General features: G+C 34.3%; 1 protein-coding gene across 2 annotated transcripts; it reads right to left on the reverse strand.

Moving 5' to 3' along the window:
* Positions 1–1,032: 1,032 nt before the first annotated feature.
* Mmadhc (metabolism of cobalamin associated D) lies at positions 1,033–18,201 on the reverse strand. 2 transcript variants are annotated; one of them, XM_047544698.1, is made up of 8 exons: positions 18,109–18,201; positions 17,618–17,674; positions 14,077–14,221; positions 10,719–10,936; positions 7,899–8,004; positions 7,177–7,307; positions 2,902–2,988; positions 1,033–1,893 (listed from the first exon to the last, which is right to left on the reverse strand). In XM_047544698.1, the coding sequence occupies exons 2-8, from the start codon at positions 17,624–17,626 to the stop codon at positions 1,699–1,701; spliced, it is 891 nt and encodes a 296-aa protein (XP_047400654.1). In that variant the 5' UTR covers positions 17,627–17,674; positions 18,109–18,201; the 3' UTR covers positions 1,033–1,698. The 2 variants fall into 2 exon arrangements, with proteins under 2 accessions (XP_047400654.1, XP_047400653.1); XM_047544697.1 differs by having other exon boundaries at positions 18,045–18,200.
* Between the last annotated feature and the right edge of the window lie 9,673 nt (positions 18,202–27,874).

Genomic DNA, 27,874 nt, shown 5'->3' on the forward strand with positions numbered 1-27,874 from the left:
ATCAAGTGATCATGATGAAACTGATCCTTGAGGTGTTTTTCTTACAGAGTATATAATAATCAAGCACTTTCTACTATTACCACCAACAAGAGTCCCCTGGGTTCTACTTCCTGAATCCTGCCATACACTTGGGAAAAAAAAATTATTGGCAATTACTGCTTACCATGCTACTTTTTTCTGGACATCCTGTTAGAAAGTTAAGATGATAAAAGCAGTCTCAGCACCATGCAATACAGTACACAGCTCTGGCCGCCTACAGAGAGTAAGTAGCATTTTCAACCACTAGATGGCACTTTAGAATGGTTAAAACAAATGTTGAAGTTTCAAAACATGGCCTGAAGAATGGTGCAAGGTAGGAAATGTTTGAATAAAAGCAGCCAGACACAAAAGTAAACACATTATATGGATTCAGGTATAAAAATCAATTTATGCAATAGGAAATCTGGATAGAGGTTCCCTTTAGAAGCAAAATGCCTGAAAGGGAGCAGGATAATCCTCTGGAGTACTTGTTATTTGGCGTTTTTACCTGGGTGCTGGTACAGAGATGAAAGCTTATCAAGCATTTATGGCATGTGTATATACATGTACCTACGTGTATATATATATATATACACACTGTAATAAACTGTTCTCCAAATGTTATGGGAATCACTACATTTTTTTCCCATAATGAATACAAACTGTAGCTTTTACTGTTTCAATTGTGGACAATAGTTATTAAAGCTACATGTTAACTAAGTGAAGAGTTTTAAATCAAACTGTGATTAAAAAGTTGGTGATCTCCATGTAATCCTTTTAAAAACAGGAATTTAATTACAAAAACAAAAGATGAAGAAAAAAATGAAGTTCGATTACTTCAGTTGGTAGAAGTTGTTTTTTCCCCTGGTATTTGTCTATTTCTATTGGCAAAAGCCTCACAAATGAAAAATGATTTCTTTAAAGTTTATAATGCTGCAAAACAAGATCTGTTACAAAGAAGGCACTTCCCGTAAAGTAATGAAGCTGAAGAAATGTGATTCAGCAGCTGAGGCATAGCTTTATCTGAAAATAAAATATATTTATTTGGCTCAACTCAGGAGTTAAGAATTTTTTTCAGTGTGTATAAGAATGAGATTCATAAGCTTTTTATAAAAGGTAAAGATGTATTATCTTTATTCTTTTTCCTACCCATATGTTGTTTCAAAGTAATACTTAGATTGGTTCTAGAATGTTTAACAAATAAAGAGAAAAGAAAATTAGAAAAAATCTACAATGGATGTAGAATTCTCATTTGTATTATTAAAGACAACTGAAAAATTAATATTGTAGCTTCTTTAAAATCTTTTAAGAACAAAATTTTAAAATATTGCAATAGAAGAACATGCTATCATAACCAAATATATGATTTTTGGAAAAAATAATTAAAACTAAGGCTTTTTCAATAAAGGGGAGAATTAATAATAAGAGATCAATCGTACCCTGATCATGTGTTAACTACCATATTTGTACAATGTAGAAGTGCTCCACATGTATTCAAAGACAATGTAATAATTAACATTTGTGATCTTAAAATCCCAAATCACTTGCCAGTGTTGTAAATCCATAAATGTTGAAATAAATACCTGGAAATAAGTATATTTCCAAAACTGTAGTCTTTGACAGTTTATATTGTTCAACCAATTACATACAAATAGTACAGCAAATAAAATGACATTATTGCTAGTTTCCACTTAGTTTCTTCATAATATGGCTATCTGGTGTTGCATTAGTGAAGATACTTCCTACAACCACATGGGTACCCCAGAGACTATGACGGATCACTTTACAGCAGCCAAGATCATCAACAGTAAATCCTAAATATCGATAGCGTTCATCTGTTTCAAAAAGAGTGCTGTTTGTATATGGTCCAAAAAACTAGAGGAAATAAAAAATGAAGTCATATTTTCATTAGGAAGAAAGACATTATAGTAATAATTTTTATGCAAATATGAACATTTATTTTAACACTCCAAATAGTTACAAAATCAAACAAGAAATAAAAAGGTCATATGCAATACCTAAACTGTCCTAACACCCACTTCCCTAATACCTGTGTACTATGAAAGTGTGAAATGAATGATCTAAGCAAATTTCATGTTACTTAGAATCAATTACACAAACTTTAAAGATGAAATAAACTTCAAGAATCATCTGATTTACCTTCATCATTTTCAAGAAAACTGAAGCCCAGATCAAACTTTGCTTTAAAGCCCAGATCAAACTTTTCTATTTCTAGTCTATATTACATCTTTGACTTTGAGAAGCAGCATTACATATTCTAAGATTCAAAAAATGATTTTGTCGCCATTCATAAATGAAAGGTATATTCAGAATTTAAAATGAGACCACAGTTGTGGGTCAGTTATATCAAATTATAGAGTTGCCATCTTATATATATATATAAATTATAGAGCTGCCATCTTACAGCAATAAAGAGATTAGAAATAGCATAACTTTATGAATATCAATTTCCAAAAAGTTACTTCTCTGGATATTTAAAAATATCTTTATTTTCTTTGCATCTAAAAATAATCATTTCTTCCTTATAGAAATTAGACCAGACAATATTAATTTCTAATTTTTAGCTTATAAACTCTAAACGTACCAATTCAATATAAACCAAATCATATGCTAGTAAGGGTGAAAATTAATAACTGTCTTCATTTTTTATGAAAAATTAAACTGTGAAGAAACTGAACTGTTAGTGTTAAGAGGTCTCTCTGTGAGCAATTCACTCACAGTAGAATTTCTTTGGGTAAAATTGTAAGATTTTTAAAGTTTAAAACCATCTATATTTACCAAGCATATAGTTATAAATTATTTTGTAATAAAAATCATCTTACTTCATATAATATGGCATTCAAAATGTAATTAATTACTCACTGCCAAACCAGATGATGGGTCAATAAAGTCAGCCCAATAGCCTTCAGCTCGAAGAGCATAGCAGATTTCCTTAGCACCATTAATGAACTGCAGAGAGAAACATACAAAGACTATTTTCAACATAGTCTTCACCAAAGACTGTCTTATATTTTAACAAATTTTTTTAATGTGTATCATCTTCTTTGTATAGAGAGCTCAGTAAGATTAAAATGTCATAATATTTTCACCATTTCAAAAGATTAATGGTTAATACAATAGTTTTATTTCTTTTGAAACCTAATTCTGTATTTTTCTTCTACTTTATTTCCAACTTTATGAAATATGTCTAATCAGTTCTGTACTATTAATTCCCAAATTTGTGATAAATTACAGAGTTGCCATCTTATATCAATAAGGAGATTACAAATAGGAATGGAAAGGAAAATAAAATATAACGAAAAAATCTGAACCATTCATTAGTTTGAATAAAAGTTATTTAAAAACATTACTTGTTTGTGTGTCTTTCAACATGTATCTCCATCTAAACAGTCATGAAATACTTCTGAAAAGGTACATAAAATAAATGAACTTGATAGATGGGGTAGAAGGGTAAATGGGATACTTATTTTTCATGATACACCCTGTATATCTTCTGAATATTGTAGTATAACCACTACATATCCCTTTATCAAAATTTTGGCCTTATCAGCCTAATTTCTATAATGTCTACATTAACTTTATAAAAAAATGTAAGTAGTGAAAATATGATAATGAATATTAAGCCTAGATTACAATGTTGAAAAAAATCATAAATGTTCAAAAACAAGGGCATAGTTCCCACTTATAGCTAACAGAGGAACAAGTACCAAACAGTGCTAAAACTACAGAAGACAACTACTTTTAGACCCTGAATAACAGACATGTAAGACTGCAGCTGTTGAAAGGAGGAAAACAAATTAAGTAATTTCCATAATTGTTCTAGCTTTCTGTCTAGGGACTATTTTGTTTCTTGTTTTTTTTCCTGAGTTGTCTACATGGCAATTCACCCTGGTTCCTTAGCAAAGGGCTGAAGGCAAGATTCTTTGAGGCACAGCAGAGGCTGTTAGCTGTGGGGTTCAGAACTGAATGGTGATACCAGGCGTCATGCATAAAATATGAATTCACCTAAGAAATCTGGATTTCTTGATCACCCAGAATGAAGAGACCCCACTGAGCATCTCTGGTCTTCAGCTGAAATATTCAAAAGCCTAAGACTTAGGAATGTAGGTATATTGTAAATCTAACAGGCTAGCTAAAGCTCTATAGTAAATCCTGCCCGATATGTGTTTCCATAAAAAGTTCTATGGGAACACAGGCACATCCATTTATTTATATACTGTTTTTTTTTTTTTAATTTATTTTTATTGTAAACAAATGGGATGCACCTTGTTTCTCTGTTTGGACATGAAGTAGAGGCATACCATTTGTGTAATCATACATTTGTTTAAGGTTGCTTTAACATGAGGGTAGAGCTGAGTTGTTGAGATTCAATGACTGACAATGCCTACAAAACAGTAGTCTCCCCATAGGAGGATTTACTTTCTGTAGATTCAGTTACCTGCAGTCAAGCACCCTCCAAAAATATTGAGTGGAAAAATTCTAGAAACAGTAAGTTTTAAATTGCATGCCATTCTTAGTAGTGTGATAAAATTCCCATCATGCCTGGAATGTGAATTAGCCTTTTGTCCAGCATAGCCACTGTGTACACTACCCATGTGTTATTAACTGAGTAGCTATTTTGATATCACAAGGTATCACAAGTGATTGTGTACAAGTAACTGTTATTTTACTTAAAAATGTTCCCAAGATGCAAGAATAGTGATGCTTACAATTAGAATACGTGAAAGAGAAGCTTCTTGTAAGTGAAAAAGTGAAAATGACATTTTGAGACCACATTCCCATAACTTTTATTGCAATAATATACTATTTTAATTATTTTACTTTTTATCAACTATTATTATTAATCTCTTACTGTGCCTAATTTATCATAGATATGTATGTATGTCTAGGAAAAAAAAACATAATATATGTAGGGTTTCACTATCCACAATTCTAGGTACCTACTGGGGGACTGGATCTTATCCCCTGTGGATAATAGAAGACTACTACTTTTACTATCTGGCCCTTATGAATTAAGTTTATAGGAGGCCTCTGTTTTAGTACTAGACACCAGTAGATCAGACCAAACCAGAATGGAGTTACTCAAGTCAGGGGTCACATAATCAGTCACCAAACTAACTTTAAAACAGGCCAGTTTTTAAAAAAAGCCAGGAGCTATACAACAACCAATCTTAAGAGGCCTTGTTTATATGAGCCAACATAAGACAGTCCCCTGTCTTAACCCTACAGGGAAAATAACTTTGAAAGGAGCAATCTGTTTCTCTTGTTCTCAGTTTCTATTTTATTCAGTCCTTTTCTGTCGACATAGCCAAACTCCTCTGCTCAGCTCATTGGGACCCTTGTTCTAGTTTATAGAATAAGAAAGTCAGTTTGGTCTTTAAACTGTTAAATGGTTGAGGCTACCTCCATGCCTTAAGTTCCAATTTAACATACTAAAACCAAACTCAGTACATAAACTGAAAGCCTAAATTAGGAGTATACTTGGTAACAAAGAGCTGAGTATCAGCCAATCACAGGCTGCCAACCATGTTCAAATAAGACTCAGAGCTGTCATAAGCTGTATTTGGATCTTACTTCTATTTTCTGTCTATAAATACACCCTGCCATGCAAGCAGAAGCTCTCTGAACGTCTAATTCTGAAGGCTGCACTATTCCTAAATCTTCTTTGCTCAAGTAAACTGTTAAATTTAATGTCAAAAGTTTTTCTTTTTTATAAAACTATGTTGTAATTTTGTCTTTTGACACCCTTTACACAAAAAGTTTGTCTCTACTAGACAGGTATATCACCTAAGTTACCGTATTTTCCTACTGAATATATACTTGTAAATTAATGATAAACATTAAACTAACATTGTATTTTTCTAGCTTATCTTCCATACTTGAATTTATTGATGCATTCCACTAATCTTCAAAATTCTTAAAAATAAAGTCATTAGAATATATTTCAATTCAACAGATGTTCCATGACTAAAAGCTACAAAGGACAGTAAAACAATGCAATCAAATATTCACAAGGATTAATAAGAGAATTCCACATTATCACAAGAATCAGTTTTTCTCTTAACATTTTTATCCATCAACAGCAAACACTGACATCTGCTGGAAAAAAATAAGAACAGGCTTAAACCATAAAATATCTACTTAGAAAGTAAGCAAGGTGTGCTTCCAAAATAATCACTAACATATAACAATCAAAACCATTTCTTTCATAGAAAATGAGACAGTTCTTAGTCATAAATTATAAATTTAAAGATGAACGATGCCATTTCAAAACCCTCCAATTTGTTATAGAAAACTAATTTAGAACTACACTGGAGTATGAAAAATTAGTTTTATAACTTTAACTGTTCAAAAATTGGGACTATTAATGCAATGCACATCTAAGAGATCTCTGACAGCTCAATAACAGTGATGATAAGCATATATTTACTAAGCACTACCTTAATATGTAAATAAATGTTTATTGCTAGTTATTGCCTTTTAAACTCCAACTTTTTAAATTCAGATCTTCTTAAAATCAAAGACAATGCCCTATGCCTCTCTATAACTTTTCTGTTGTTAATTAGTACATGATTAGTATGCTCAGAATACTAATGCTCAGATTAGTATGAGCAGTCTTTTTGTTAAAGACTAAATGAAATTTATTAGAAGGTTCCATGTGGGACATTTAAGTATGAAGTTATCGTCATAAAATAGTGTTGAGTATGTAAATGGTAATATATTATTACAAATTAAAAGAGCCATATATCCAACCCTAAAGATAAAATAATTCCTGACATGATGCATGGGACTTGGTAGAGAAGATATTTCAACTCACATTAGCTAAGGTGAGCAAGTGAGTTATTCTTAACCTGTTGTAAAAGCAGAGGAATATTCTTGTCTGTCTTGTAGACAACTTGATAAAATACAGTATAAAACTCTTAAGACAAATAATTACATAGTTTTAAATTACTAGACTTGAAGTTACCACTCATCACTTCCCAGACTGATAAAAAGAATGTTAAGATCCAGGTTAAGTTAGGGCGACAGAAATGTTTCACAGAATGAACAAAGGCTGGAAAAGACATTTTAAAACAGCGTTTTAATGGTATTTACGTAAGACCATGAAATTAAATTGTTAGTAATTGAGAAAATTACCTTTTCTAAGAGCATTTCTCTTTCAAGTTCTACCTCTTCACTCCAAACAGTCATATCATTCTTAGTTTTCTGTGTTACAGTCAGAATCATTAGTTTGCTATTAGCTACTTCTGGAAATAGTGACTCAAAATCTACAAATAAGAATAAAAATTCCAAGAAGAAAAAAATTTGCTTTTAAAAAAGATATAGTTCATAAAAATAACACTTCCTTAGAAAAATTATGCTTAAGTTAAATTATTTTTACTAAGTTACTTTTACAAATAGAATTTATTTTTGAAAAGAATAAAGTGAACTTACTAGTCTTAGTTCACTTCTACCTTTGTTGGACAAACAAATATTACTGCCAACAATTCTAGAGGGTAAGTAGGAGTACATGCTATTGTCATTAATAAAATTTTCAAATAAATTTATTATGTAGATTTGTCTCTTATGTATTAGTTCATGAAATTATTGATATAATAATCATGCAGGAGTAGAAATGATTAAGTTTTGGGTAAAATATCATTATAATTTTTATTATTCCTATTTAATGAAACATGACATCTGATTTCAGAGGACATTTGAAAGCTTTTATCTCAGATATGCAATCATTTCCAGTCAGACACACTAACTATTAACACAGAGCATTACAGTTCCTTTAGAGTATATTATTCGGTGCGTTACAAAATTAGTAATATTATCTTAAGTGTGTTAGTGTTTCAATGCATAAAGGTGTCACATACCTCTTCGCAGCAATTCTGGACATGTCTGGATTGCACACTCTACTCTGGCACTTTCAAAATAAGTTTCTGCACTGTTAACTTCTTGTTCAACAGGTCCATCATTACTCTATGGGGAACAAGGATTACAGGTAAAATCTGAAGTTCAAATACAATGATATATCTGTTAAGAACTTATTTGGTTTGAAAGTTTTTAAAAATAATTCTTTACTGGAAGGTAACTTTTTTGGTGGGGTGGGAGTACTGGGAATGGAATCTAGGGGTGGGCACATCACTATTGAGCTACATAGTTCTTTTTATTTTGAGACAGGGTCTTGCCAAGTTGCCCAGCCTGACCTTATACTAGTTATCCTCTTGCCACAGCCTTCTCAATAGTTGGGATTACAGGCTATGCTACCACACTTAGTTGGTAATAATTTTTTATACGCTCAAAAAATTTTCCTCCAAGATGAATCTATGATCTGGACCTTTGAAATTCTGAATAAAATACAACATAAATATATTGATATTCTAGAATTTGGTATAAAGAGAATTTGATCAAAAAACTAAAATGCCATGCCTACACCTTAAAATGTTCTCTTATGATATCTTGTGATTATATCTAATTATATTTTCTTTTGTTCTATAACCTACAAAATTGGGATAATAACACTAACTAAAAAGTAACATGATTAAATAATACAGTCATTTCCATAGGAAGGGCTTAGAGGTCTTTATTCAATTGAATACATCTAGCCCTTGACAGCAGCAGGCACTATAAAGGTTAATTTTTTAAAAAAATCCAGTCTTCACACTGATATATCAGACCTAGTAAAAGAAAAATAAACATAAAAAATAAATGCACCTTAATATGAAAAGTGCTACAGGATTAGAAAGAAAGTCTTCTGAGACAAAGTTAAGGAAGAAACTTGCTTTGCTGGGAGAAAATCAGATAAAGATTGAAAGTCATATTTGAGGTACATATTAACTAACGTGTGTTTAGTAGGTAAGGAATAGGGAAAGTAAAGGTTATGAAATTAGAAGGAAAAATAGTCCAGCAAGAAATAATTATATATAATGGTATACAATAATGAAAGAGATTGGTATTTTTAAAAAGAAAAAAAGGAAGTATGTTATGCTTAGAGTGTAAAGAGGAAGTAGTGGGAAATGAGATGGGAAAGGTAAGAAATCAAAATTGTGAAAGGTCTTTTACACTACATTAAGAAATTTTGACTTTTGTCTATATGCAATGAGAAATAGTAATATCAAATATAAAAAGTTAGTATTAGTGTGGAGGATGTATGGTAATGAGGAACAGGTAAAAGATCAGTTAACAATCAACATTCATTGATCACTTAATGGATTTAAGTGCTTTAAAATTTTCACATTTAATTCTCACAGCAATTTTGTGAACTGAATATTATTATTGTTTCCTTTTTTCATATAAAGAAACAAAGGCTCAAAAAGGTTAAGTAATTTTCTGAAGGTCAAAAAATTAAGTGGTAGAGTCAACTTATGAAACTAGAATTATCTTACCTGGATTCTCAGAGGCAATACAGACTCTGAGCAGAAAACTGAGAAGAACAACTTCATAGGAAGATGTGATTTTGATACTATTTATGGAGAAATGACTGAGAAGGGGAGTCAAGTTTTGTGCTGTAATTTTTATCTTGATACACAGGGAATGTGGTTATACTATTTATAGTACTGGTTATAGGAACAGGTTATGAGAGAAAAAAGGACTTCTTTATTTCCTAATGTAGCCTGACTGACCTTTTACAAATTTGATTTCTTAACTTTTTTGTCTTATTTCCCACTATTTTCTCTTTCTCTGTACTTCAACCACAATACACTTTCATTTAAAATAAAATATGCCTTTCTTATTTCATCTGGGAACTTGTGAGACATTCAAATAAAGACGTTTGGTAGGTAAATGGAAATGCAGAGTCAGAAATGTAAGAAATAGAAATACTGAGTTAGAGATTATAAAAACCTAATCTGTGGAGAAAGTCAAGCTATTATGTGACAGAAACTATGGGAAATATTTAATTGGTAGGGAGAGGAGGAACAAGGAACCAAGAAGATTGAGAAGGAATTAGGAGATACAAATACAAAGACAGGGGAGTTCAACTGTGTTCCAATGTCAGGTAATCTGATGTTAAGTCATAACATAACATATAACCGGAATTGCTGTTCCTGATAATACGGCTTTGATCAAACATTCTGCCTGAAATGATGTGGAAATGTGAAAAATGATAAAATGTTAGGGGCTGAATTGCATGTTACTGTCCCTTGAATGAGCAATGATGAAATGTCAGTTTAAAGTATTTAAATAAAACTAAAACAAACAAAAAAACCTCAAAACCCCTCAGAAATCATTTAAACACACATACAAAAAACTTATATGCTTCCTTTCTAATTTGTATATCTAAGCAATTTCAGAGACCTCAAAATTTTAAGTTTTTAAAAGTGGCTAGTGAAGCATAAAGTTGGTTAGAATTAAGTGCATATTCAGATTATAATTGTCATTTTTAAAAAAGTGAAAAACAGGTAACCTAAATTTTCAGTGATACAGACATAATTAAATCATCTATATTTGGAATAGTTATTAAAACATATTTTTGAAGACTTAATTACCTAAAACAGACTGTAGCCTAAAATTACATAAAAAAATTATTGCAAACATTGTATAGTCATTTTTTTTTTTAAAGACTGTTTATGTTGCTTTTGTATATACTAGCATCAAGGTTTTTTTAAAAACTTTTTCAACGAAAATGGCATACTTGGATTAAGAAAAAGTATTGCATTAATATTTAGAAAAACATAGCTATGTTAGCAATTTACCTGAAATTCATTCACATATTGTGCCATCACAAATTCATGTCTTTCAGTTGATAAAGGTTCTGCTAGAACATCAGGCAAAGTTTTATGAACCTGATTTTTCTTCTGTGATGCAGTCCCATTGAGGTGACAATCAAAACCTATGTTCCCAGGAAGCTGGAATCTCTGATCCTGAGGTCCAAATGGTCCCATAGTTTCATCAGGCCACACTGTTCGAGAGCCTAAAGAAGAGCAACAAAACGCATAATTTTCTCCTTAATAGTCAAGAACATTTGCAGAGTGAAACAATGCTCTTACTACTGTGTTTTTTGTCTACAAATACATATCTGAGATCTGCTTTCTTGTATGAATATAAATTAGTTTCATGTTGTTTCCAAAATACTAATTAAAGTAAGTAGCTGAACACTTAAATTCAGCAGAACACTTAAAATAGTCAAGGATGTGAACCAACAATCATCATGTCATCAGTTCCTGGCTCACAGAAGGAACTTCACCAAAAAGAAAGTAGACGTGTTTATTAATGACTTGAACATGACCATGCTTTGAGTCATAGGCAAGTCCAGTATTAGGGGAAAGATTATTGAATCTTTAAGTACTCTAATCAATACATATGATGTTTGATAGTCTTTAAAAAGAATACAAGTAAACCTTCATGTACCAACACAGAATGATGTCCAGGACATACTGCTTTAAAAGAAATGTTAGGTCAAAGAATAGCATGCGTAATAACATTTATTTGATGTCCTTATATTCATATTTTTAAAATGATGAGAAAAAGACCTAAAAGGAAGGACACCAAATTTAAAAACGGTCTTCCTTAGGGAGGAGCATTCAGCTGCCATTCCCTAGTGGCACAAAACATTAATGGACTGGGCAAAAAAATCCAGCATTATGTGACATGATTCTGTTTTTCAGTTACCTGAATTAATATGGATACAAATACTACACAACAGACTATATTACTTGTATTACATGTGAGTAATAAGGCTCTAGACAGTCACTAACAATTGACTGGTTAGTTTCTAAGATAAAAGCTTTGAATGTGATCAGTTTTCAATCAGGTATATCAGTATCAAATTCTCTTTAGAAAAAAAAATGTTCTATATTAATAGGATTTGAGCATATTTTCATGTTTACTGCTCACTTAGGATTTGTCTTCTGTGAAAGACATGTTCTTGTCCTGTTTGATTTTTGGTTCTCTACTGGGTTGTCTTTTTTCTACTGTCTAGAAAAATCATTTAAATATATTCAGGATACCAACCCCTTACATAATCTGAATGGCAAATCTTTCATTTATAATATATAAATGGTTAGTTTTCCGGTGATATAAATTGGGAACAGTCAAAAATAGAGTTCTAAAAGAAAACCAATGCAAGATGGAAGGCTTTGAATACTCAAATGAACTTAAATTACATTATACTAATGTGTTTCAAGTAAAGAAGAATTCCATGTGTAATATTTCCAGGACACATTAGGTGAAGCTTCTAAGGACCTTTAATATTTTGATGTGCAATATAAACTTTCAGGACACAAACAGGGCATGAATATAGCTTTTTTCTCAAACTAACCACAGAACACTTGAAAAAAAAAAAAAACTTGAACTCTTACAGTCTGGGAACTCTAGCTGAGAGTAATAAGAAATAATCGTAGTTTATCAAGAAAGCAACATGATTAAAATATTTTAGTGGTGTGCAAAATAGAAGCAGACTTTGTAGACAGCAAATAAATTATTGATTGAATATACAGTTTAAAAGAAGCCAGCTATATTTAAAAAATTTAGTAAAGGACGGCAAGAAGCAGTAATATATTTTAAGATCAAAAGATTTGTTTCAGGGAGGACTACGTGTGTGTGTCTAAGGACACAAACCAAACTTCAAGAAATAAACTTTGGAAACTAGTTCAGACGGTTTCAGACTTAGATTTTTTTGACTTTATATGTGAATCTGTAAAAGCAGTAGGTACCAAAGTATTTTTTTTCTCTTTCCACATTTTTTTAAAGTGGTATATTACAGTTGTACATAATGATGGGATCCGTTGTTACATATTTTTATATACATCCGATATAATGATATAATTTGGCCAATATCATTTTCCAGGACTTCTTCCTCCTTCCCCGCCTCCCACTCCTCTCCTCTACTGATCTCCCTTTGATTTTCAGTTGATAAAGGCATATTATCAACTGCCCCCTACCTTTGTTTTCCTTTTTTTCTCTCTAGCTATCACATATGAGAAAACATATAACTCTTGAGCTTCTTAGATTGGCTTATAACACTTAAAATGATGGTCTCTAGTTCCATCCATTTCCTGCAAATGACATAATCATTTTTCTTTACCACTGAATAGAACTCCATTGTGTATATATACCACATTTCCTTTCTCCACTCATTCATGATGGACATTTTGGCTGGTTCCACAGTTTGGCTAATGTGAACTGGTGCTATAAACATGGGTATTCATGTATCACTGTAATATGATGACTTTAATTCTTTAGGATAAATACTGAGGAGTGGTATAGATGGGTCACATGGTGGTTCCATGTCTGGTCTTTTGAGGAACCTCTATACTGATTTCCATAATGGTTGTACTAACTCACAATGCCATCAACAGTGTAAAAGTGGTTCCTTTTCTCCACATCCTCTCCAGTATTCATTATTATTTGTATTCTTAATGACTGGCATTCTGACAGATGTGAGAGAATATTTCAGTGTAGTTCTGATTTGTGTTTCCCTAACTGCTAATGATGTTGAACATTTTTCATATATTTGCTGGCCATGTGTATTTCTTCTTTTGAGAAGTATCTGTTTAATTAATTTACACATTTATTAATTGGGTTATTTGATTTTTTTTGGTATTACATTTTCTTGAGTTCTTTATATAGTCTAGATATTAATACTCTATTGGAAGAGTAGTTAGCAAATATTTTCTCCCACTCTGTAGTTTCTCTCTTCACAGTCCTAATTGCTTCCTTTACTAAATACAAACCACACTTTGAATTTAGATCTTCTTCCTGTCTAGAAACATGCTGTTCCATATCTCTTTCAATGCTGGATGTGAGACAGTTTCTAGTCAAGCCCATTTGGTCACTGCAAATACTCTACCACACAATGTATGGCTAACTAGGTGTATTAAATGCATTTTTGATATCTAATGTCTTTAATTCATCATGGGTTTACTGGGATGTAATCCCACCATAAGATTAGGAGCATCTGTATTCGTTATTTTTTTAATATTGCCAGAACTGTGACTTATTTTAAATGCAATAAATATAACTTTTTAAATCTGAAAAAGAAATATTAGAGGAAATGCAACTCAAAATGTTTTGAAATGACTATAAGTGAAGCAAAAATAACATATTACTTACATATATCTGGCGGGGCAGTGGCCACATGAGATTCATCTGAACCTGATGATCCTGCAGTTGAAAAGGCTTTTGGATTGACAACTCTTTTAACTAAAGAGTAAAATCCTGGGAGATAGGAAACCAGTCTGGCTCTGTTACAGAGCACCTGAGAATGGCAGGAATAATAAGACTATTTATTCTAGATATACATGTTACAATTTCTGGCAAATTTTCACACTGCAATATATCTTTTAAAATCAAAATTTATTTCATTTCTATTGAATACCTACTATGTAACAAACATCAAATATAATTTAAAAAATAAAATACTGTCAGTTGTCAGAATCAAAACTGTCATTTATGTCAAACCCTCATAAAATGAAGTCAGAAGACCATAGTGGGGGAGGGGAGGGTATCTCTGTGCATGTTTGCCTGATAACAGGAACCATCACAAAACACTGCCCAAACCACAATCTTACACAAGGTCACCACAATCTTGCACATAAAAAAAACTTTATAAGGTTGTCCACTCAGCAAATTCCTATTCAAACTTGGACTTAGTACCTGTTACTGATCCTTGTAACCAAGGATAATTATTTGAAACCAACTATGGAAACTTCCTCATTTTACTTTTAAAATTCCTTGACTTCCTGTGAATTCCCATTGTCTGCCAAGGTTTGTATATTCCAGATTTCAACCACTCTCTCACTACCAAATAAACTATTTTTCTTTGGAAAGCCTCTCTATATCCCATTCATTGTAGGCTGACAATACAAATATTAAGACAAAAAAAAAAGTAAAAACTCAAGTGAAAGTTTATGTCATTTCTAATAAAGGCCAGAATTCAAGACTGTTACATGAAAGCAATCTATAAGATACTTCATTTAAAGACAACACTTTAAAGGTAGCGAAACTAAGATTCTTATATCAAGATACAGAACCTTCCAAACGTCTCCTTGGACCAAAACCTGTTTACTTTCTAATACTATTCTTCCTTTAGTACTATAAAGTGTCAGGAACAGTGGTACACACCTGTAATCCCAGTGGTTTGGGAGGCTGAGGTAGGAAGACTGCAAGTTCAAAGCTAGGCTCAGCAACTTAAAAAGGCCCCATCTCAAAATAAAAAATGAAAAAGGGCTGGGGATATGGCTCAGTGGTTAAGTGTCCCTGGGTTCAATCCCAGGTACCAAAGTAAATAAGTAAATAATTCAATAGTGGTAATTATCTCCCATGCCAGTCTTTTCTTTTGGTTTGATAGCAATGTACACTTTCCTTCATTTTAGCACATCTTTATAGTACATTTTCTGGTCTTATGTTCATTTCCTAGACACTGAGATCAAATATAATGGGTGAATACAAATATCTTCTATGCATACACTTTCAACAAAATACTTGGGTCAGAATAAATTAATGCAGAGTTGGCAAATTATTCCCAAATATAGCCTATTGATTTGGTAAATAAAGTTTTATTTTAACACATACACGCCCATTCAATTATTTATTGTGAACAACTGCTTTTGCACCATAGTAGCCCAGTAAAGTAGTTGTAACCAAGAGTCTATGGCCCACAAAGCTTAAATATTTACAACTTGGCCCTTTAATAACAAAAAACCCATAACTGAAAACTTTATTTAGTGGAAATCAGCATACATATTAAGAGTCATAAATGCCCATGCTTCAGAGTCTAGACAAACTTGAAATATGTCTTTCTGATATAAAAGAAGCAGGTTTCTGTTATCTACAGTGATTTGCTGCTAACTAATGCCATTTGCTTATGTGAATTTAGGAATGCTGAATCTTCTGTGTGTGTATGTGTGTGTGTGTTTTCTGGGTACTGGGGATTGAAATCAGGGGCACTTGACCACTGAGCCACATCCCCAGCCTTATTTTGTATTTTATTTAGAGACAGTGTCTCATTGAGCAGCTTAGTGCCTCACTTTTGCTGAGGCTGGTTTTGAACTCGAGATTCTCCTGCCTTAGCCTCTCCAGTCACTGGAATGATAAGTCTGTGCCACCATGCTGGGCTTCTTCTGTTTTTAAGAAAAGTAGATAATGTGTTTCTTCAACAAGTATCATACCATATAGGAAATTTTAATAAAAGACTGTAATTTTCAGGATAAAAAGCATAATGCCATAAAAAGTATATTCCACAGAGTGATAAATTCAGTTTATCTGGACTCGGAAGCATTTATATGACTCAATAAATTTTAGCTGTCAAAGACACATATATCTACATACTTCATTACTAACATCCATTCAGAGTCTATAATGCATATAAATTAACACAAAATTTTTAAGCACATTTGAATACTAAAATTTTTTAATATGAATTTCATTCTAACAAATAACTTATAAAAACATCTTCTAAAATACTGACCCTACTGAACTAATTTACATTCAAGTAAGCCAAAATAAAGGTCAGATATTAGCATTCTATTCTATTTCAACTTATTTCCCTCCTTTGAGAGTACAATATACATCTTTTACAACATTCCCTTTCTGTAGTTTGTGGCTTGGTAAAAATAAAAAATTCATGTTAAAATTAAGCCCCTACTGGTAGACTACTCTTATGATTTGACTCTATAATCACACATTCAAACTTACTATTTGCAGGAATAGTATCTCTGCTCTTGCCTTATTAGCCTTTCTAACACACAGCTCTGATTGAATCACCATGGTGTAAAGAATTATGGCTGAATTACTGAGTTTGGCATTCAAGGTTCCCTATTATTTGGTTCCAAACTCAGAATTCAACTTTATCTTCTAGTAATCAGCAGGCAGAAATAATTTAATTTTTGAAAGGGGCAACAAGTGGTGGTCTTTGAACAACTCCTGTTCTTCCCACCATACCTTAATTATCAGATTTCATTCAACTTTCAAAACTCAAGTTAAATGCTTTTCCCAATAATCCCCAAACCATAATTTTCCTTCTGCTCAAAACTCTGAATCTGCATTGTACCTTTTCAAAGGTTTTAGAAAGAGATTATGTACTACTTTCATTGTCCCTGTTTTCATATGTCTATGTCCACACTATATGAATTCTCTAAGGTAAGGTAGGATGTATAATTTTTTCTTTCTTTTCTTTTTTTTTGCACAGGCTAGACAAGCACTCCCCCAACTGAGCTATGCCCTCAACCTTGGATGTGTGTAAGTAATCACTGGGAACTTAAGAGTCAATGCTGATATGCCGTGAATACGTTTTGCTTTAAATTTGCAGAATTTGGAAGGTCACTTCCTGTACTGCAACTGTTAACAAAACCTTCAGTTTAGCTAACCAGAGATAAAAAGGGTTTTATATAGATTCTAAATACTGAAATGTCTTCAAAATATTGGATTTTAAAAAATTTGTCAACAAAAATAAAACTGGAGATATAAGTACACACGTATGTAAAAGAGTATTTATGTTCAAACTACCTTAAAAGTATAACAACAGAATTTCACAGCCCTCACTTCTCCTGACATTTTTGATACATTAACATCTGACACTAACGCCTTCGTAATGAAATCCGTCCCTCCGTTTCCTGACAAGTTCCCAAACTAGTTCACTGATTAGACTACTCACATTGGCCATATCCAGTGGAGGAGAAAGACGCAAAATCTTCTCTTTTGCAAGGTATTCCTGGGAAAGGACAAAACAAAATAGGCTAGTGACAGGCAACTCGGGAACGTCCACTACTGAGTGCTGAGTCCCTCCCAGACAACAGGTCTACCTCTAAGCTGCCCCCACCCCCGAGGCGGGACTCGCCCAGCCGACCAGAGGAGGCCGCGGCTCTAAGAGCCCCCAGGTGTACGTGTGCGGACGGAAAACCCACCCGACCCGAGGGGGCGGACGACCAGCCTTCAGAGCGCCGGGGTCACGCAGGTGTTTCAACACAAGATTAGGGCTGTTGGACAACAGCTCCAAGCAGAGACTCGGGCTGCGTGAAAGAGGGAGGAATCGGGAAAAGGTTGACAGGACCACAGGGGTTCTACGGGGATCGGGGCAATACCGAGAGCGGTGGCCCGAAGACTGGCGAGTTTGGAGGGGCTAAGGCGGGCGGAAACCATCCGTACCAATCACCACCTCCGCCTCCAGCTCTCCCGGAACCTGACTCTTCGCGCTGTCAAGATGGCGGCTGTGAAGGCGATGGGGGTAGCGGCTATTTTCGTCACGACCAGGCAAACGAAGTTGCTTCCGAGTGAATCGATGCAAAGGATCGTCGAACCGATGATGCGCACGCGTGTCACGTAGGCCTACGGGAGCCGACCTCGGATTGGATGAGACGGGGCTGACGATAAGGAAGACCAGATGTGGGGCGGTGATGAGCTGCGGCTTGGGAAGGAGGGCTCCTAGGCAGGGTTAGGCGGGACTTTTCATTTTATTCCTTAACTCATTGGTCCATTTGATAGATTCCTCCCACTGTGAGCTTCTCTTACTGCCTCCAGAAAATACAGTCTTCTGGTCTTTGTATGATCGTTTATTTTTCACGAATCTTTTTATTTGAGCCGTAGGGTATCTTTTTCCTTTTGTGTCCCCAGCGCTACTACAGTGCCACTTTCACTATAGGCTCAGTAAATAAGTATCCAATGTTTTTATAAATAGCATATCCTTTTAATTTATGGTAATGCATTTTTAAAAGTAGTAATTAAAGCTGATATTTCATTCATATTTCTTAATCTTTGAATTATTGTCTGTTTCTATTCCAGGATTCAGAGTACCACATCATATTTAGTCACAATGTCTCCTCAGACTCTTCCAGGCAGTGACAGTTTCACAGACTTTGTTTTTGGTAACCTTGATAGTTTTGAGGTGTATTCATAAGGCACTTTTTTCTTTCTTTTTCTTTTTTTTTCTTTTTCTCCCTCCCTCCCCTTTTCTCTCTCTCTCTCTCTTTCTCTCTCTCTCTCTTCCCCCTCTCTCCCCCTCCCTCCCTCCCTCCCTCCCTCTCTCTCTCATTCATACATGACAGTGAATTCCATTTTGACATACTTGTACAAGCATGAAAAATATCTTCAGACCCCAGTACCTTACCTTTCCCTTTCCACTCCGCACCGCCTGCTCCCTTCCCTCAATTGATCTGCCATTTACCCATAGTTATTTTTTTAAATTAATTTCTTATAGGTATACCCGATTGCGAGATTCACTGTGGTATAACCATATATGTACATAGGAAAGTTACATCAGATTCATTCCACTGTCTTACCTTTTCCCAATCCCTCTCCCTTCCCTTCATTCCATATACTGCATTTTGTTGAATGTCCCTCAGTTGGAGTTTGCCTGATGTTTTTCTCATGTATTTACTGGAGTTATGGGATTTGGAGGGATAAAGAAGTAAAGTACCCGCCTTAACACATCACATCACGATTACACATGATTTATCACTATTGTTGCTAACCTTTATCACCTTGATAAGGTAGTGTTTGTCAGATTTTTTCACTATGAAGTTATTCTTTTCCTTTTGAAGGATGTCACTATGTGCAACTCAAATTGTATGAGTGAGAAGTTGTGTTTCAGATCTTTTTAAGAGTAGGGTGTCTTCATAAATTATTTGCAGTTCTGCATGGGAGATTTGTCTGTTCTGCTCCATTTGTTTGTGTATTCAACCATTTTTATTAGAATGTACTTGTGGATATATTACATTTTGTGTTGTAATTAAACACTATTTTGTTGTTCAAATTGTTCATGTTTTGATCATTGGGATTTCTTTTAGTTGGCATCTCTTTTTGACACACCCTCAAAGTTTTTTGTGCTTTGTTTTCCATGAGCATTTCCTTAATGGCACTACAAGATGTTCCAGGATCATCTAGTATATTACCTGATCTAATCCTGGAATCAGCCACTTTCTCAAGGAGCCATGGGCCCTTTTAATGGAAAATGATATTAGAAATCAAGACTTGGACATTTTGAATATTGATGCTTCCAGGTTCTTTCACTTGCAGAGCAAGGAGATATGTGAATGTAAATTAACCTAAGTCAATGTACATATCTATAAATAATTTATATATGTCTCCATCTGTCTCTTTGTCAGCAAAACAGGAGTTCATGCTGATCTCTCCAGCTCTAATCCAGCACCACATGGACCATGCTTTTCTCCTCCCTCTGCTCTTCTGAAACCTTGCACTCCAGTGCAAGAAACTTGGCTCCCATTTTCTGTCATCCATGTAATTAGTTGTTCTATTCCAGTTTACACGCATATTGGGTTCAGAACTGTTAACTGTCAGTGTACATGTATAGTGGGTTCAGAATTGTTACCAGGAATGCCTATGGGAAACAGATTTAACAGCTAGAGTACAATACTTATGTAGAGTTCTTTTGCCTTTAGTCTTATAGATTCCACTCATTTCTGTGTTTATTCAGGTCAGCAACCCCACCTTTTTCAATGAGGTTATTTTATACATTTGTAATATAGTTTTTTGCTACAGTCTGAATTCTATCCTGGGATTCTTTGAGCTCCTATGAGTTCTTTAAAAATTTTCATCTCTTAGAGTTCTCTTTGTGCTGTAAGGTTCTAGGGGTTTTGAGAAATGCATATATAGTGTTGTGTATGTATACATAACATTATTTATATATAAATGACATATGTCATGTATATACTTCATGGCAGTGTCCTTGGAATGATTTTGCTGCTCTTAAAAAAAAGTCCCCTGTACTTCATGTATTAAACCCTCTCACCTCTTCAAATACCTAAGGACCACTGATCAGTTTACTGTTTCTATGGTTTTAACTTTTCTAGAATGTCATAGAAATGGAATCATATAATACGTATTATTTTCAGACAGATTTGTTTCATTTAGCATTCTCTTTTTGTGTATATGACTTAATAGCTCATTCCTGTCTTTTTATCCCAGAATAGTATTTTCATGTACAGATTGAACACTTTGCTTTCTTCCAGTTTTTGATGATTATGAATAAACCTTCTTTAAAGGATTTGTGTGCAGGATTTTTCTGTGGACATGTTTCCAAATCAGTTGGGTAATACCTGGGAACACAATTAATGGCAATTATATTTTTATGAGATATTTGAAAAGAGTTCTGTTTAGGTAATTTAAGCATTTCCCCCACAATCACAAATATTGTTAATTTAACAAGTACTCTTCTCTTTTGGTAACATGGAGCAAACTTCTTTCCTCTCCTGTCCAATTACTACAATTAGCGTCCCAATTAATGGCCTTCACAAATAGCATGCATCTGACACCCTGTAGCTGTTCAGATCAATGAATACTCAATCCAAGACTAAGGAGAATGTCTTAAAATATCTTAGCTAAGGATATCCACGGAAGGAGATTCCATGACTTTCCTGGGAAACATCATCTGACATCTCAAAACCACTGACTCTCAGGAAATTGTCCCTGCCGCCCGCAGACTCCTCATGCTGCACATTTGCTTGCTTTTTGCTATCCATAGTAGGAGACGGGTACACAGTATTGGTATGGAAAATAAAAATACCTCATTTTAAATTGTTGCTGTTTATTTTATTTTTTAATTTTTAAACTTTATTTTATTCATTTATATTTTTATGTGGTGCTGAGAATTGAACCCAGTGCCTCACATGTTTTAGGCAGACACTATACCACTGAGCCACAACCCCAACCCTAGTTGTTGCTTTTTAATATTGGAAATTTGTGGCTCTAAAAATAGGTTAATGGATGAAGTCATCAGATTCAAGATGAGATTTGATGTTGAAGGAAAATTGCATACTTTTCTCAGAGAAAATGCCAGATATAAGGCAGGAAGAATAAGAAAGAAGTGGGAGCTCTCTTTATTGGAGATTCTGGTCTCTAGTTACAATCTGAATGTCAAGTCCCTCAGGGATGGAAAGTGTAGAAAAGCTCCAAAGAAGTTGGCAATTTGGAACCTTTACCCTGCAAGTATTAATGACATGAAATCAAATTCTAAAGGAGACATTCTAGACTTGAAGAGATAATTCTGGATTGTCTTTTTAATGTGAAAACCTCTATCACCTCTACTGATGCTATTCTAGAAAGGCTGAACCCTAGTTACGTAGGAACAAATGACACCATATAGGCTGGGGAGGAATCTTGAATCTGGTATTTTTAGTTGGTACATATTAGGCAAGTCACTTAATCTCTTCATGCTTTAATTTTCTCATTTATAAATAGCATAATAATAGTGTGAAATTAAATGAGTTTTATAACAATGTTTATATAACAACAGGAACAATACACACATAATGCACACAGTTGGCAGTAGAATAGAGCTAGAAGGCTTTAGAAAGGGACCACTGAGGCCATGCTGCAGTTATTTACAACTCATGTTTTGTGCTTCATAATTCCTTTTCCTATTTCTCATTATATAATATGATTTCTGGTTCAATGACATTTGTAAGCTTTTTGAGATCAGGAACCACACATTATTCATCTTTGCTTTGATAGAAATCATCTGTCACAGAAAAGTAAGAGAAAAAAGGAGGCAGTGATCAACAATATAGCAGGGGGATGACTCAGGAATAGCTTCATAGTAGAGGTAATATTGTACTTTGACAATGAGTAGGTGTTTTAGACGCCATGAGAGATGTAGAATTGAGGCCATTTCAGGCAACAGAAGCAGCATGAATAGAAGTATAGAATCCAAAGCACTATGGGTGATTTGGAAAATGCAAAACTCATTTGAGAAATTGAACTGAAAGGTGGGAAATAATAAATAGCTTTTAAATGCCATTGTAAGGTACCTGTAATACTAGAAATAATGAGAAGCAGCAGGCAGATTTAAGCAGAGTCATGATATTATCAGGTTTGTGTCTTGGGAAGATCATCTATCTATAGTATAGAGCACAGATTTGGGAATGTGTGGGACAATTGGATCAAGGAGACTGGGCAGGAGGCTATTGCAGTTTCCATGAGGAAGAACACAAGAGCCTGGACTATGGGCTGGGAAAGGGTGGGGAGTCAATGCAGCATAGCCATCCATTTGGTTACAGAGGAGGAAAAGGGGACAAATTGAAGATGATTCCTAAAGTTTTGGCTCAAGACACTTGATGAATGGAGTTTTTTGTTTGTTTTCTGTTTGGTTTTGTAGTAACTGTGAATTGACCAAAGCCTTGCACATGCTAGGCAAGCTACCTTATCTACCATTGAGACACATTCCAAGTAGCTGGGATTACAGGTATGCACTACTCACTGTGCCCGACTTAGAGTTTCTTTTACTGAGCTTGAAATTTAGTAATATTAATATTTGTGGAATATATGCTTTGTGATAGGCACTTGGAGAGGTATTTTTTCTACCTATTTTATTTCTCACAACAATGCAGGAAATGGAGATAATATTATTCTTGTGCTATAAATGAAAACATCAAAGCCCAAAGAGGTTAAGTATCTTACTGAAGCTTCCAGGGTTATATTTAAATCTAGGTCTGTTTGGTTTAAAATTAGTGTTCTCTTTCTCATAGGATATTGCCTCCCAGGAGGAGAATAGGTTTAAGGCGAAAGATAATGAGTTTGGTGTGGGATATTTTTTTATTTGTTCTAATTAGTTATACATGTCAGCAGAATGCATTTCAATTCATTGTACACAAATGGAGCACAAATTTTCATTTCTCTGGTTGTACGTGATGTAGAGTCACACCATTCATGCAATCATATATGTACATAGGGAAAGATGTTCATCTCATTCCACCATCTTTCCCACCTCCATGCTCCCTCCCCTCCCCTCACTCCCTCTGCACTTTTAAGATGACTAAAGGACATTCATGTGGAATTGTCCAATTAGTTGTTTGAAAGTCTAACTATTGCTCAGGAAAGTGGATTATGTGGGAGATAGAGTTTCCAGGCTCATTGACATATGGGTAATAGTTAAGCCACAGGAACCCCTTGATTGGAGAATGATGATAGGCTTTGGGAAGTTGGAAGAAAGTTTATGAAACTTCAGAAAATGTTTATGAATTTTTGTATATTTGTAAGATCCATTTTTCCCCCTAGGGAGAGGGTACAGAGTTTCTTTAGATTCTTAAAGGAGTCAATGACTGTGAAAAGATCAGGGACCATAAAAGCAAATAAAAGGAAGATGGCAAAATATTTGAACTCTAGGAAATATCAAAGGGTTACCAGAAGAAACAACTTGCAAAAGAGATGGTACATTTTCTTCAGAAAGTAGAAGGAAATCATCATAGAGCAGAACTGTAGACATTAAGAAAGTAATTGCATGATGTTATTAGGTGTAACATGAAGTTCATCTAATAAAAGAGTCTGTCATATTTGATAGATAGGGCAGTGGTGACTTTGCTGAAGGAGTTTCAGTGGACTAGTGGGAGATGGATTTTATTTACTGTAATATTCAAAGGATGTGGCATAAACCTCTTGAAGACAGCAATTTTTGTCTCTTTTTTCACTCTTCCTGGATCTTCACTCTATTTCTGCCACAGAGAGGTAATCAATAAATACATGTTGAAGGTTGAGTGTATGAAGTGGTGGCTTGAATCATTAATAACTGTTGTTCTTTGTGGTTCTATATCCAGGCTCCATACCTGCCTATCATCTATTTTCCCCAAAACTCTGCCAGGTAAGTAGTAGTTTCTACATTTCATAAATAAAGAAAAGGAGTGATAGTCAGATGCAAAGTAAATTGTCTGATGCCACAGAGCTATGTGCAGGAATGGATGCAAGATTATGAGATTCAAACTTGTATTTATGTAGCTCCACACTCTATTCTTTCCATGAAATGAAACTGAGAAGAGAGGCAAGTAACTGTCTCTGAACTGTTATTCCAATTTTCCTTATCTACTTGTTCTCCTTGGTTTCCTTTTGGTTTTGTCTTCATCCTCACAGCAAAACAGAGCCTTCGTAGAGCTCTAAGGTTGATCAAAGTCCCAGTTATGAGACTATTCAGAAGCTAATATGTAATCCTTTGGGTTTTCTTTCTCATCTCAGTCTCACAGCTGCCTGCATTAATGCCTTCTAATGCCATCTGATAAACACATGGCCTCCTTTTTGTTCTACACAGCACTGGTTCTCAATAAAGGATGCATACTTAAGCAAATTAAGGAATATATAGTCAACACTGAGTGCTCAACCTGGAAAGACTATTGTATTGCAGCCTGCTCTTTCTATAAAGACGATAGTATTATAAAACCAAAAGAGACAAAAGGGAATATTTTCTGCTCAACTAAGCATATCTGAAGTGTAGTAGAAATTTGGAGACAATGTTCTGTGTTATTTTTGAAAAGGTTTAGTAGAGCTATTACTTGTTTGAAGTAAAGTAACATGTAAAGGAAGAGTAATAAGAATAAAAAGGGTGTGGGTAAAAGAAAAGTATGTGGTTAATTTTATTCTTTGACTTGGTCATGGAACTCAACTGTTGAGAATACATCTTTGAAGTTGTCCACATGGATGCTCCAGTAACTCTTTAGTATTTTATCCATTATGACAGCACATACTCTGGCAATTTATAGAAAACCTAGGTTGTCCTGGAAACCCTTGAATGTTCTAACCATTCATTGCTAGATGGCAACATATGAACATTATAGAGAAATATTAGACTGAAATTATGCCTCTGGGACATAAGGGAAGTGGAACCCTGGATTCAATTTTTTTTTTTTTTAGTTTGAATGTGACTTGTACAGTCTAAAGCTAGGCTTTAATTGTGATATTAGATATTAAGTATTACCACCTGCTTTTCTCTACATCTCTTTCCTTATCATTAAATGTGAAAAATAATATAATCTACTTCATGGATACTTTGAGAATTATATAGATAAATCATGTGATAAATTCCCATGTCCAGGGAATGGCTCTTACCAAGTATTCAATAAATGTTAGTCAATAGCTTACCTACGTTATTATCATCATCATTGAACTCCTCTGAACTCCCTTCTTATAGGTAGATGATAATGCCGTGAGACGCTTTGGTTTGCATGTATATGCATAGCACTCATGGGATATTACTGCCCTGGGCCTTCTGTCCTAGGAAATGGATTGGACTAGAGAAGAGCAGGCATGGGTTTAGGACCATGACATACTTTGTTCCTAGTAACTTCTTAAGGTACCTGAGAATACCCTTTAGGACTCCAAGTATGTGGATAGAGTAGAGAACAGGAGGAGATGTAAGGAAAATCTTTTTAACCACTGAACATAAATCAGTCACATTTTTGTAAACTCAGAGATTCAGCCTGTGATGACCTAGCTACATTAAAAGAAATGGAGATGCTTAAGTTTAAAACAGTAATATAAAGGTACCTATAAAGTTACCCAGGAGTTTGTTAGAAATGCAGAATCTCTAAGCCTATCCTCAAACTGCTATTCCAGAATCTGTCTTTTAACAAGACCCCCAGTGCCTCCTATACACCGTGAAGTTTGAGAAGTACTGTTACAGACTCTTAGATGAGATTTACCAGGAGGTTAAGAGGGGATAGCACCAGTAGGACTAGTAAAATATACATCACCCAGTATGTAGAATCAGAATCTATGTGAGTGAATGTTAGGAACTTGCATCTTGTCTATGGCCATACCACCTTGGGACATGCCTGAACTTGTCTGATACTGGAATCTAATCAGGGTTAGATCTGGCTAGTACTTGGATAGGAGAAATCTGCAGCTTAATTGCTCAGGGAATTTTTATGAACCCTAGAATCTGAGGACCGAGGGTAAGAGATAAAAACTGTATAAAGGGAGAAGTGCAATATGCACTATGAACACCAGCTGTCACTACTCCACAACTTAAAAACAACCCTCAGAGCTAACAGGGAGGAGAATTATTAAAAGTACATTTTCTAAATTTATAGTGTAAAGATCTAGGGAAAATGAATTCTGATTAAACAAATTTGGATTATCAGGAGCTTTCACTAAATATCTCTAGGATACATAAATGGGTTATAAAAAGTAGTGGTTAGAGATTTAGAGATTGGGGGCATATGTGAATAAGCTTGTAGCACAAGTATAATGTCTCACTGTACTTGGGACAATAAAGTGAATAGTTTTGTGGTTTATGCCCCAAACTGGACTCCAGAGTTTGAAAGTATATAAGGCATAACAGAGAATATCTTCAATTTTCTGGTGTTAGGTCATTATGTTAGTTTTATACTGTGTTTGCCAGATATTTAATATTCATCTGCAGCTCAGATATTGAAAGTTTTTTTTGTAGTGTTCCCATGATTTTTTTTATTTGTAGATACTGCACCTACTGGGAGACTTGGATTCAATTTCTGGCTTTCCCATGTAGCTTCATGTGGATCATAGTGATAATTCCTTAATATCTCTGAGCTTCAAATGGGCATAGAAATATCCACCTAAGGGTAGTCATGTGGAGGATCCAGATAGCATAATAAATATGAAATGATTTATCAATTATGAAGCATTAATTAAATGCAAGGTATTTGAAGGTTTACAATATTGTGACTTTTCTCCAATATGATCTTTGGAACCTCTCCAAGCACCATTTTCTTAGTTAGTCTCATCCAGCTAGTTTTTTTGTACACTCCAAATAAGGTTGCCTGATAACAGATAGGGCAACCTGTTAAATTTCAGATAAGCAATGAATACTTTTAAAGTATAAGTATATCCCAAACATTTAATGGCAACCTGGCAAATCTAACCAGGTTAAATCTAAGAGCAACCGAGAACACAGTCCATGTCTATGCTTCTATATATTTACCTCATCTAATTGCTCACATCTTCTATTTTGCCTGATATGGAAGAAGTCTGACTTCAGGATGGGAATGTAGGCCTAAAAATACATTGAGAAAAATTATTGCTATCTGAAAGCTTACCTCTTCAAAAAGTTTCACCAATCCTAACTAGAAATGACATAAACTTATCTTTAAAGATTGCTCAGAAGGAAACTGGGCCTCTAACTTACTGCCCTTTGAGATTTTTGTTGTTGTTGTTTTTT

The sequence above is a fragment of the Sciurus carolinensis genome, chromosome 3 (genome assembly GCF_902686445.1).
Source record: "Sciurus carolinensis chromosome 3, mSciCar1.2, whole genome shotgun sequence".
NCBI lineage: Eukaryota > Metazoa > Chordata > Mammalia > Rodentia > Sciuridae > Sciurus > Sciurus carolinensis.